The 14210-nt window shown below is 43.0% G+C and overlaps 1 protein-coding gene across 4 annotated transcripts in view; it reads left to right on the forward strand.

Annotated features, from left to right (window-relative positions):
- The window catches only part of LOC126355219 (uncharacterized), a 175355-nt gene that overhangs the window by 95928 nt on the left and 65217 nt on the right, over nt 1–14210 (forward strand). The window contains exon 7 of one of the 4 annotated variants that reach the window (XM_050005476.1): nt 5377–7800. The exons of the other annotated variants lie outside the window; for them this stretch is intronic. Within the exon in view, the coding sequence (XP_049861433.1) occupies nt 5377–6866 (1490 nt within the window). The 3' untranslated portion in view covers nt 6867–7800. Of the gene's footprint in view, nt 1–5376; nt 7801–14210 lie in introns of those variants that run through there. 4 annotated transcript variants of the gene reach the window in all.

Below are 14210 nucleotides of genomic sequence, written 5' to 3' on the forward strand. Positions count from 1 at the left end.
GCTACAACAATTCCCTTATCTCCTCATCTGACAGACCTGTTTTCCATAACATTTTCACTTGGTAGAACAGGCAACTGTTATGGAATAACGCACCAAAATAAAAATGTGCTTATCACAACGGGGACTGTTGAACGAAAGAATAACAATGAGGGTCAACATTAGGAAATGACGTAGCATACGCTGTACAGACAGACATCTAGTTGTTTAATAATGGCTTGCAACCCCACGGGCTTGCGAGGTCCGTACGGGAGGAAACGTGAAACATCACTTTCACACAAAGGCACAGGTACATTTCTATAATTGTATTACAAAATTATGACTAACAAGATAAATTATGAAAAGTACTAAAATTCATTTAAATGAAATGTATAGTTACTGATAGAGAAGATAATAAATATCATAGACGGGCCTCTGAGGCCCGATAGTAGTTAAAAGGTTAAACACTGAGAGCTGCTAGAAAAGTAGACAAGATAAATTAGAAAAAGTTACAAACTTACTAAAGATCTTTTGCTCTACATTGCAATGAACAGCCATTTGGATAACACCTGTAATTACTATCGCTTTTTGCTACTATAGCCGTTGATGTTACTGGTATTGCTTTCTGTTATTGTCGATCCGTTTCAAATATTCCTCACTCCTTCTTTCCTTGTACTGTTCCTTCTGCAATTTTACACGGAGCAGGTTATGGCATATTGTGTGAGCCAGGTCAGGACTTACAGGCGGGTGTTGTCCATCCGAGTTTTGTGATCGCTTCCACGGTTTTTTGACTGACATGTGGCCGTACATTGTCGTGTAACAGCAAAACATCCTGCTTTTGCCGATTTGGTCTAACACGACTCAGCCGAGCTTGAAGTTTCTTCAGTGTCGTCACATATGCATCATAATTTATGGTGGTTCCACTTGGCGTGATGTCCACAAGCAAGAATCCTTTGGAATCGAAAAACACCGTAGCCATAACTTTTCCAGCAGAAAGTGTGGCTTTGAATTTTTTTTTCTTGGGTGAATTTGCATGATGCCACCACATTGAATGCCTCTTCATCTCTGGTGAAAGAATGATGGAGCCCTGTTTCATCACCTATCACAATTCTTTCAAGAATTTCATCTCCACCATTCTTGTACTGTTCCAAAAGTTCGCTGCATACCGTTTTTCTTGTTTCTTTGTGAGCAACTGTCAACATCTTGAAACCCAACTTGAACAAACCTTTTTTAACGCCGACACTTTCAATATTCTGTAAACTCTTCCTTCCCCTATCCCAATGTAGCGTGACAATTCGTCCACTTTGTTGCATCTGTCAGCAGTCACCAATTCGTTATTGCCGTGCCTGTTTTCATCATCTAACCTGCTTGCCCACCGACTAAATGTACTGCGATCGACAGCAGCATCTGTGGATGTTTCCCACTGTCTCTTTTACACAGCACAGGAATTCTATGACAGCACGTTGCTTCTGAGGAACGTCAAGTGTAGCAGCCATCTTGAAGACATGCTGTGACGTCGCCACTCACGGAAACACGTTGTTGAACTAAGTTTGAAAAACTAAAGCGAGAAGGATATATCTACACACTGTAAAACTTTCACAGATGCAAAATTAAAACTGTGTTTTTAGAAAAATAGTGTGCATTTCTTTTGGAGTGACCCTCGTACATTGTACTCTGCAGAGCATTAAAGTCTGATGTAAGTTGTGCCACAGTTCGCCGCTTGTTCTGTTTTACCAGTCTGTCCAGCCTATGACGACCGACATCTGTAATGAGGTTTGGCCGCCCAACCTTACAACATCTGGACGTGGTTTCACCTTGGTTTCCACATGTGATGAAGACACTGACCACAGCACTCCTCGTGCAGTGTGCGAAATACTCATGCCGAGCTTCCAGGCCATCACAATCTGCCCTCGGCCAAAGTCCGACAGATCGCGCGCCATCCCAGTTCTACAGATGGACGGCACGCTTACTGTTACTACATGCTCCGTTTGTGTGTCTGACTAGCATTCATTCGTCACCAGGTGATACTGCTGTCACTTGGATAGGTTTATACCGATAGTAGTTCTCCGGTCTTAATGTTCTCAATGATTAGTGTATGTCGTCTACCAAGCCAAGCTCGCTGTCTCCTTAGCTCCTCAATAGTGACTGAAACCCTCGTCAGTACCATAGGTGGAGCATTAATTGAGATAAATCTAAGGCGCTGCTGTTATTTCTTAACAAGTAAAGTAAGAATCTCGTGGCCATCAGATGCTCTTCTACTGGTCAGCTCGCCCAAGTTGATATCTTGTGTGCCCAAGCTCTGCTGTCGGCCAACGGTGTTCGGATGATCTTTGGCGTGTCTGTACAAATATTTCCATGGCTGGACACAGTACGGGTTTTTCTAGAACATATGTATCAAAATAGACTTTAGTTGCAATGAAATGCAACTTATGTTACTTCTTGGTTGCTGTTACAATAGACTGGAACGATGAAATTGTATCGTGACGACACGAAAACTGGTAAAAATAATTTTGACCCGTCACAAGCTTAAATTGGGCTTCAGGGCGGAAGCTGCCTCTACTCTCACTTTCCCCTATTTTAACGTGACGCCAGCTAGCAAGCGCTCGTGCAAAGATGCGAGATCTACGCGAAGGAATATCTCCTTTACTTAAAAGCAGCCGTTGGGAGGCTGCCGTGGGAACTCGAGAGACACAATGTCTCAGCGGCTACTTAGGAACATGGCTAGAAAGATGGTCAGCTTCTGTTGTTGCCTCCATGTAATGATAAAATTCCCCTCTTGGAGACGCTCTGTCGAAATCTTGAATTGTATTGGGGCGGTGGTCGCAATCTCGGCCAAACTTGACAAGAGATTAGACGGCACTAGAAATCATTACCGTCATTGGTGAATGACTTGGAGCTTTTCCAAAATTAAAGAGAAGTTAGAATTTTGGCTGAATACTCTTGAGTAAGACAAGGCAGAAATTGTGCCAACAAAGAACAGCAAGATGCAACTCGTTGCTCCATATTGTTGTTAGATAAGTCAATTAAAAACATTGGCCTAACTCCTTTCATTTCAGTATCTGTTTTAATGTGGTTAAACGTAGTGAACTGCATCGTACCCATGCAGATTTACAGAGTCACTGTGTCACCATGGATGCAAAATTCCAACAATGCAATACTGAAACAAAACAATACAAGACTAATAACTATGCATTTTGTTAGTATCAGGATGGTCATATCAATAAACGCTGTTTATTTCCTGAAATAAACAGATGAAGAAGCTTGCACAGGATAGAGTAGCATGGAGAGCTGCATCAAACCAGTCTCAGGACTGAAGACCACCACAACAACAACAACATTTTCTGAACGGCACAAAGTCAGGACGGGTACGGAGACTTCTCTGATACCCTGTAGATGAAATATACTTGTGTAGTATGCAGTAATGTTGCAGGAACAACGTTTTTCTTTTTCTTTAAAATGAACGAAACTACACTCCTGGAAATTGAAATAAGAACACCGTGAATTCATTGTCCCAGGAAGGGGAAACTTTATTGACACATTCCTAGGGTCAGATACGTCACATGATCACACTGACAGAACCACAGGCACATAGACACAGGCAACAGAGCATGCACAATGTCGGCACTAGTACAATGTATATCCACCTTTCGCAGCAATGCAGGCTGCTATTCTCGCATGGAGACGATCGTAGAGATGCTGGATGTAGTCCTGTGGAACGGCTTGCCATGCCATTTCCACCTGGCCCCTCAGTTGGACCAGCGTTCGTGCTGGACGACGCTTCATACAGTCCCAAACATGCTCAATGGGGGACAGATCCGGAGATCTTGCTGGCCAGGGTAGTTGACTTACACCTTCTAGAGCACGTTGGGTGGCACGGGATACATGCGGACGTGCATTGTCCTGTTTGTCCTGTTGGAACAGCAAGTTCCCTTGCCGGTCTAGGAATGGTAGAACGATGGGTTCGATAACGGTTTGGATGTACCGTGCACTATTCAGTGTCCCCTCGACGATCACCAGAGGTGTACGGCCAGTGTAGGAGATCGCTCCCCACACCATGATGCCGGGTGTTGGCCCTGTGTGCCTCGGTCGTATGCAGTCCTGATTGTGGCGCTCACCTGCACGGCGCCAAACACGCATACGACCATCATTGGCACCAAGGCAGAAGCGACTCTCATCGCTGAAGACGACACGTCTCCATTCGTCCCTCCATTCACGCCTGTCGCGACACCACTGGAGGCGGGCTGCACGTTGTGGGGCGTGAGCGGAAGACGGCCTAACGGTGTGCGGGACCATAGCCCAGCTTCATGGAGACGGTTGCGAATGGTCCTCGCCGCTACCCCAGGAGCAACAGTGTCCCTAATTTGCTGGGAAGTGGCGGTGCGGTCCCCTACGGCACTGCGTAGGATCCTACGGTCTTGGCGTACATCCGTGCGTCGCTGCGGTCCGGTCCCAGGTCGACGGGCGCGTGCACCTTCCGCCGACCACTGGTGACAACATCGATGTACTGTGGAGACCTCACGCCCCACGTGTTGAGCAATTCGGCGGTACGTCCAGCCGGCCTCCCGCATGCCCACTATACGCCCTCGCTCAAAGTCCGTCAACTGCACATACGGTTCACGTCCACGCTGTCGCGGCATGCTACCAGTGTTAAAGACTGCGATGGAGCTCCGTATGCCACGGCAAACTGGCTGACACTGACGGCGGCGGTGCACAAATGCTGCGCAGGTAGCGCCATTCGACGGCCTACACCGCGGTTCCTGGTGTGTCCGCTGTGCTGTGCGTGTGATCATTGCTTGTACAGCCCTCTCGCAGTGTCCGGAGCAAGTATGGTGGGTCTGACACACCGGTGTCAATGTGTTCTTTTTTCCATTTCCAGGAGTGTAGTTACAACCTGAAGAACATTTTCTTTTTTTTTTAGGTTACCGGGTTTGGTCTGTTTTAGATCATCTTCAGATCTCATACCATGATGGTAGGCTGTGGCGGTGAACGGAGCAAGTACTACAACTCTAGCAGTTAGCTGTAGTGAAGGTGTAGCGCCTGTTTCGTTCACCATCACCACCTAACATAAGGTCTGAAGATGGTCTGCACCAAATCAAAACCAGTAACCTAAAAAATAAAAAAATGTTTCTTGCAATTGTAACTGTTTATGTTCATTTCGTGTTGTATTCATTTAACAAATCTCTGATATACGACTTTCTGCATATTAGAATTTTTGGTAACATTCCGTCTTACACCATTTGAGGTAATAATCCCTGGGAGTTTGTTGGTTGCGACCTGTTCTAACCATTGATCAACGATAATTCAGTTCCACAACTCCCTAGTCTAATCATGTAGAGGAGACTTTGATTTCAGCTTCCTTCAGTGTATGAGCACCACCTACTTGCTGTGACTATTTTGCAGACGAGGAGTGGCAGCTGGAGGACAAAAGCAATGCTATCCTCTCCGTGGACACTTACTGCATGCAGCTGCTGGCGAACGCTCTGGACCACCCCACGTGTCCACTGGAAGACATACCACCAGAAACCATCAGACAGCGCGAGCAGTGCCGTATACAGCTGTGGGAAGACATGGTGCAGCGGTCGCCCCACATACCCATCACCAGTTACCTGGCCTACACGCAGAGGGCGAACGTCAACCTTTGCCTCTTGGCCTGGATGACAGTCAACTCTTTCAGCATTTGTCAGGACGTCCCCTTTAGTATGATGCAGTCTGTACATGACGCTCGCTGCTATTTCGATAGCCCTGACGACCAGTTGTGTCTGGAATCGAATGCTACAGACGCCATCTGCTCTGTTTCCAGAGCTATTCTGTTGGTGAAGTGTCGTGATTTTTCCTTCTATAATAGGCTCGAGGTATGTAGCGTCCATCTTTATACAAATGGATCAAACTCAACAACGGACAAGTTATCAGGGCTAGATGGGTACGCAAAGGCAACAGAAGGAACACTGAACTACAAAGATAGTCTAAGCAGTGCCACCTTGAAATACAAGGATTTTAAAATTGACAGCTTAAAACCTTTAGAAATCTCATTTATAGCCGTTAATATTATTTTCCGCTTTCTGACTGCCGGAGTGTACATATACCTCCCCCAGTTACGTAATTTGCCTGGAATTATATTCCTGTCCTTCCAGATTACAGGCATAATCCAGATCCTGTGTTCTGAGGTCTTGTATCGTATTGCTGGCGTCCCCGACCTGTCTACGGCAGTGCTGGTCGACAGTGCTCTCACGCTCCTCAGCTGTATCTGGCTAAACTCGTTCTGCTACCAAATGTACGCATCCGTTCGCCATCTGAGGCTTCCTAACGATCCTCTACCTGCTGAAACGAGAAAAGTATTCCGCCATCAGGTGCTGTATGCACTAATAGCATGGAGTACATTATGTGCAGCAACTATTGCTTTGGAAAAGACGAGCAGATATCACCTGATCCATAGTCGGATAATATTCCTGGTGGGTATTGCCCTGTCGATAGGTTTCAATTTGATCTGTCTTGGACTACTAGGATACATGTACCTACGTACTAAGATATCCTTGAATGATCTCCAAATTTATAGTAACGACGAATTTGCCTCAAAGAGACAACTTCTTTACGAATCAGTTAAGGCTACCATCTTAAGTGGGATTTGCATACTTATTAGAATTGGGTTCCACCAGGCTCAAGGTATAGCACAGATCGTATATTACGTGCATATTGCTACCATGGTTCAGGGACCACTGCTGTTCGTTTTCTTCATTTGTAACGAAGCAGCACTCCCTCTTCTCAAGAACAGACTACTGGCTTGTTGGAACCCACACATCATCAGTCTGGAGCAAGAACTGTGTCCAACAGCTGAGAGAAATCTGGCGCGGAGGGAAAACAAACAGTCTGTGACTGCAGAATCCTCTTTGTAAAATGTCCAAGAGTATTCTTCTCAAAGGACTGTCTTCATCGTAGACCATACAAAGCCAGTGATCAGTCGTAAGAATTGTATCTAGCTGGTGTGACAAAACTAATTGTGCCTGATACGTACAACCCGTGCCTCCGTTTTCTAATTGGTTCTTTGTACATAACTGCATGCTTATTTATACATGTTAGCCTCATTTTACGTATTTTAATGCACTGAGAGAAAGTAATTAATTATTATAATTGATTCTGCGTGAAAATAAGAAGAAAGTTCTTCTCCTGCGTCTTCTACTTCAATATTTTTATAAGAACATTTTATCATACTTAACATAGGTCAAAGGCGAAAATAATGATAGAACTTCCTATATACGGTAACTTATTTTAACCATCGTTCTCTAATGCAAAGCCAACCGAATGAACTCTTACAAGGCGTTTTCAGGAATCTTTGTTCTTTCACTGAATCATACGAAGCTTTTAAAAGACGTCTGCATTTATCTTATATTGAAAACAGCATAATCGTTCAGTACATAATTAACTGTACTATTATAACTTGTCCTGCGTCTCGCTGCATGTGGAATGGCACGAGTTTTCATGCTCGACTAGTACAAGCTGCCACTGTTTTCTGAAACTTTTACGTGACTTTCACTTCTGGTACTTGATGTACCTGAAAATTATCATATTGTACCACATTTAACTATATTTTGAGACAGACTTTTTTATCATTGTTTACTTATTTCTCATTGTTTATGATAGGTGAAATACGAAAATTATAGATATGTGCATAAAAGCTATACATGTGTATTATTTTTAATATAATTACTATGCCAACATAAATAAATAGCAATGTAAAATTATAAGAACACGAAGAGGAAGACAACCTAGGGACAGTAGTGTATGGAAGGACGTGTAATGGCGTACGTTAGGCTGATTAGTGGTGCGATTCAAGAGGGTGGGTAAAATATTTATAGTAAAGAACACAAAAATAACTGTCAATTGAAATATTGTTTGATCTGAACGCAGAGTATTAAAGACAGTATTACACCAGACTAGAGTAATGGCGTTTGTGAGATGAGATGTTGGTTTGTTGAGCTAGAGATACATAAACGAAGTACAGAAAATGTTAAAATTAACTTACATGCAAAGGAAACCGCTGTCTGTTTGAAGTTAATATCCTGCCCATCACCCTACCACAAACGCTACTACATAGATTAGATGTTCAGACATTGTCGAATTGCAGCACTCATCAATCATTTGCCAGCCAACAATAATATTAACATCGATTTAGTGATATTTAAGAAGGAGGGGTTGCCATATTGGATACAGCAGAAGCAGACATTCGCCACTCGCCATTCTCATACGTCACACGGCGGGTGACAGGTGCAGCTTGCCGATTCCATTATTCATCAGAAAGAAACACTGATGGCGGAAGCCAAACAAACTACGCAACTTGCACATACCAAATGAAGCAAGTGTTAATATTGTGAAAGAATATGTACATCGTAAAGACTTCCCTCTCATATTCCTGGTAGAAATTATTTTAGAAACATTCTTGCAAGCGAAATTACTTCCATAGTTGTTGTATTAACTTAATGGTGCTGTTTCAAATGGGCTACTCAGAGAGGCACTAGGTGCGAACTCCACTCATGTTCAGAAAAAAAACAGAATACTTTGATTGACTAGAGACGGGACGTTCATATTCACACGAGATGTTCTGCAGAAGTGTTTAGCATACCAGTCTCCTTGGTTCAGCATGTGTCCTGATGCCTAGTACTGACAGATCCGCCACTAACGCAGATAACTTGTTCCATGCCCGATGGTATCGATGCGTATAAGGCGCGAATGGCGTCCTGTGCTAGAGCAATCCGTGCTGCATTCACCTGGTTCCATGGTTCACCTGTGGTGGTAGACATTGGGTCACAGCGCAGCAGCTGTTGTTTTAACATACCCACACATTTGCGGTTGGTGACAAGTCTGGTGATCTGGCGAGAGGGCAAAAGGCCGACATCCAGTAATCCCAAGAAGGCACGTGTTCATGCAGCAGCATGTGGTCGTGCATTGTCTTGCTGAAAATCGCTTCTGGGGTTTTGTGCAGAAATGATATGGTCACATGACGCAGGATGTCATTAACGTAGATCACACTGGTCACAGTGCCCTGGTTATGCACCAATTGTGATTTGTGAATGTATCTGATGGCACCCGACACCATAATGCCTCGAGTTGGCACTGTACGTTTTGTGAGAATGTGGTCACTGTGATGGCGCTTCTAACTTCCACCTTTCTAATCGGCCTACTGAACTGCAATGTAATTGACTGTGATCGCATACGTCTAATGAAATTTTACAGGGAGTAATACCGGTTAGTAGGTGGAAGTGTGCAACAGACACTTCTGAAGGAAGACTCTACTCTAAATATTGATAGAAACTTTTCTCTACCTCTATACTTTTCGTCATATTTCATTGTTTTCAAGAATATTTCCTCACTTTGATGACGACTAATATTTTTACAAATATTCTATCTTCTTTCGTCCTTCTACGTCTAGAAAGTAGTAATATTTCAGTACACCTTAGAATTCATTTTCCCATAACAAGCCCTCATCCACACTCAAGGTCATTACAGAAAAATCCCTCCAGCTCTGACACCGAAAGCGGTTTATCTAGTGGTTTTTAATTTTCTTTTCTGAGACATTTATAATTTCTTTCTTCCTGTTCTGGGGTTGTTGAATTTCGACCGCAGCAGTGTAACCTTTTATCAATTTCTTCGAGTAATTAACTTTGTATTACCAGCAATTCGCTAACTGGCAAGCCAGGTAAATTTTCTTCGGGAAGATGACTGTCATCTCCCAAATTGCTTGGAGAAATGTGCTCTGTTTCTGCTTCTAATTATTCTCCCGACTCCCGACTCTCGTCTGACTGTATGACGACAGCCTTAACCTCGCAGATGTAATCTACGTGGCTTTCAATTAGTCGTACCCAGTCATCATGCGCAAACTCGTCTTTCCCCTCTTCAGAAATTTCGCCTCTGTTTTCTTTAGGACCAGCGGCGTTGGGGATGGCTACTTTAATTGCTAAAACATGTGGAGAAGCCTGTCTCTTCGATGCAGAGCTCTCCGTTTCTTCATAAACGCTAATTTCGTGCGGATTGAGAAGTGTCAAATATTGTTCCCTCTCTCCATTAGCACATCTCCCATACAATCCTCTGTAATCCTTCTGTTCGCTGTAATCTGCCCTAACTGACCTAACCACACCTCCTCGCGTTTCGCATTGTCCTGCGCGATAACGGAAGTTTTATTCAATATCCGCTTCTTTAACTCCGCCGGCCAATCACGTTGTATTGGAGCTTGTGGTACCGTTGTTGTTTTAACAGCGGCAGCCTCTTCGTTAATGACCGGTACTCTACTCTCATCGTTATGACGGACAGTGATCGCTTTGTTGACTGCCGTTTCATCCACAAATACTGTTACCGCGGGTGCGTTACTCGCTCTGTATCTTCCTGCACATTCTCCCATCGCCGATTTATCCATTCGGATCTATTATAGCGACGTTGCCTAAGGCTTTCTTATGGGGCGCCAAGGTCTTCCCGCGCCCGTTGGGCCCTAAACCAGGGAGGCTAATGGTTTCCTTGATTAAGTACGTCAGGCTCGTTTCTATCCATCTGTCGCAACTGCTGACTTTGCTCCTATCTGCATATTCACATAATACTGGCCTCTGTCATTTCTACTATTGTTCTCACTATAACTGTTACTGTTATAGCGGTGTGAGTTATTATTACCACAGTGGTGGTTACCATTAGTGCCATTGTTACTGTTGTTATGATTGCTGCTGCTGTGGTAATTGTTACTATTACCACGACTTTTAAAATTTTCACATTTATTCCGCCAATTATTTTCATCTTCGACCTTTTCTAATAATACAGTAATTGTTCTGTAACTACTGTCCATGTACCTCTTGGAATGACCAGAAGCTTCTTCCTCGACTCCCAGACAATCACCGATTCGGTCCGTCGGTCATGCAAATATTCTAACTTACGGATCCAATAATCGCAGAATTCTTTCATTGAGCTGCATGAGTTTTCGTCTTAGTATTTTGAGAGTATGAAATAGCGCCATTCGATCTCATGCTTCGTCTCTGATCAATCTTATTTCAAGAACTGATACTTAAATTCTTGAAAGCACAAGTTCACAACATCGAGATTCGAGCCCCATTGTTTAGCATCGCCTGCTAGCACGTTGATTACAGCGTTAATTTTTCTCTTACCCGTCCACGATTCAGGAATACTCTTTCGCAATTTTTAGTGAAGTCAGTAGCGTCCAATCCATACTGCTTTTTGAGGTGATCGAAACGCTCCTCATTCGCAAAGATTTCAGTATTATGTACGTGACATAACAGACACGACAGCTTTTCGTATAATCTCTTTTCTAGTTCGGTTACTTTTGTAACTGCTTCGCAAGTGGTCGTCGCTAACGTTTCCACTTCCCTCTTTTTCTCATCATACGTAGAGGCTTATCTCACTAGGGGTAAGATAGATACTGCCTACAGGAAAATTAAAGAGACCTTTGGAGAAAAGAGGATCACTTGTATGAATATTAAGACCTCAGACGGAAACCCAGTTCTAACCAAAGAAGGGAAAGCAGAAAGGTGGAAGGAGTATATAGAGGGTCTATACAAGGGCGATGTACTTGAGGACAATATTATGGAAACGGAAGAGGATGTAGATGAAGATGAAATGGGAGATACGATACTGCGTGAAGAGTTTGACAGAGCACTGAAAGACCTGAGTCGAAACAAGGCCCCTGGAGTAGACAACATTCCATTGGAACTACTGACGGCCATGGGAGAGCCAGTCCTGAGAAAACTCTACCATCTGGTAAGCAAGATGTATCAGACAGGCGAAATACCATCAGACATCAAGAAGAATATAATAATTCCAATCCCAAAGAAAGCAGGTGTTGACGGATGTGAAAATTACCGAACTATCAGTTTAATAAGTCACAGCTTCAAAATACTAACGCGAGTTCTTTACAGACGAATGGAAAAACTAGTAGAAGCCGACCTCGGGGAAGATCAGTTTGGATTCCGTAGAAATGTTGGAACACGTGAGGCAATTCTGACCCTACGACTTATCTAAGAAGCTAGATTAAGGAAGGACAAACCTACGTTTCTAGCATTTGTAGACTTAGAGAAAGCTTTTGACAGTGTTGACTGGAATACTCTCTTTCAAATTCTGAAGGTGGCAGGGGTAAAATACAGGGAGCGAAAGGCTATTTACAATTTGTACAGAAACCAGATGGCAGTTATAAGAGTCGAGGGACATAAAAGGGAAGCAGTGGTGGGGAAGGGAGTGAGACAGGGCTGTAGTCTATCCCCGATGTTATTCAATCTGTATATTGAGCAAGCAGTGAAGGAAACAAAAGAAAAATTCGGAGTAGGTATTAAAGTCCATGGAGAAGAAATAAAAACTTTGAGGTTCGCCGATGACATCGTAATTCTGTCAGAGACAGCAAAGGATTTGGAAGAGCAGTTGAACGGAATGGATAGTGTCTTGAAAGGAGGATATAAGATGAACATCAATAAAAGCAAAACGAGGATAATGGAATGTAGTCGAATTAAGTCGGGTGATGCTGAGGGAATTAGATTAGGAAGTGAGACACTTAAAGTAGTAAAGGAGTTTTGCTATTTGGGGAGCAATATAACTGATGATGGTCGAACCAGAGAGGATATAAAATGTAGACTGGCAATGGCAAGGAAAGCATTTCTGAAGAAGAGAAATTTGTTAACATCGAGTATAGATTTCAGTGTCAGGAAGTCATTTATGAAAGTATTTGTATGGAGTGTAGCCATGTATGGAAGTGAATCATGGACGATAAATAGTTTGGACAAGAAGAGAACAGAAGCTTTCGAAATGTGGCGCTACAGAAGAATGCTGAAGATTAGATGGGTAGATCACATAACTAATGAGGAAGTATTGAATCGGATTGGGGAGAAGAGAAGTTTGTGGCACAACGTGACCAGAAGAAGGGATCGGTTGGTAGGACATATTCTGAGGCATCAACGGATCAGCAATTTAGTATTGGAGGGCAGCGTGGAGGGTAAAAATCGTAGAGGGAGACCAAGAGATGACTACACTAAGCAGATTCAGAAGGATGTAGGTTGCAGTAGGTACTGGGAGATGAAGAAGCTTGCACAGGACAGAGTAGCATGGAGAGCTGCATCAAACCAGTTTCAGGACTGAAGACCACAACAACAACACCGTAGTCAACTGTTTCTTCACTCTATTATCTACGTCTGATACTAAAGTTTGCAAATTCGTAACCTTTTCCCTGTCGTCTTTTCGTACTAATTTTACCTTTTCAAGTACTTTATTTTCAATAATGGGTTCAACAGTCTCTTCCATTTTCTGGTCGATCCTCTCCACTTCCGTCTCAAAACGACTATTTATGCTTCCTATTTTGACTGTACCTCTGTCATGCCTTGCTCAAGATTATCGATTTCTGAATTCATGACAATTATTTATTTCTTGATTTCATCTATTTCCGTGTTAACAACTTCAATGTTATTCTTAACTATATTGATTTCTTTCTTCTGATCATCCTTTTTCACTTAATTATGGGTCAATTTTTCTGTTAATTCCCTTCGTGAAAGTAAATTAAGGGTGGCAATGTACAATAATCAAGAATGGAAGAAAACAGTACTCTGAGTAAAATAGGTTTAAGACAGGGCTGCAGTCATAATCCCAAACTGTTGAAACTGAAGAAGGGTGATCCGATAGTGGAATCATAGAGAGTTTCACGAATAGGAGTAAAGTTCAGGGTGAATAGGTTTGCTGAAAACACTGCTACCATCACCGATAGTGAAAAAGGATTAGCTGAGCTCTTGAATGGAATGAGTAACCTAATGCACATAGAATTTAGATTTGTAAGCTAAATAAAGACGGAAGCGTTGGGAAGTAGCAGAAATGAGATTGGCGACGAGCTTAACATCAAAACTGGGGACCACTAAGCAGACCAATCGAAGGTCTTCTGCTTCCAAGCAAATTTAAGAGTAAGGTATGAAGTAACATTGTTATAAGAAGTAAACGAGCACCGGCATGACAAGGCTAGTAAAAATCTGAGGATCTACTAGTCCGAGGAATAAACATCTAAGAATTCGTGGAGCACAGCATTGTATGAAAATGAGTCATGTATTGTAGGGAAAAACAGGAAAAGGAGTGAATCGAAGTGTTCCAAAAGTGATGCTATAGAAATATGTTGAAAATTCTCCGGAGACTTGGCGAGATTAGCAACGTGTGGACAACTGCGACAAGGAGAAGGGATAACATAATAGGACAAGTGTTGTGACATAAGGGTAAAAACTTCC

Source organism: Schistocerca gregaria, chromosome 3 (genome assembly GCF_023897955.1).
Source record: "Schistocerca gregaria isolate iqSchGreg1 chromosome 3, iqSchGreg1.2, whole genome shotgun sequence".
In the NCBI taxonomy this organism is placed as follows: domain Eukaryota; kingdom Metazoa; phylum Arthropoda; class Insecta; order Orthoptera; family Acrididae; genus Schistocerca; species Schistocerca gregaria.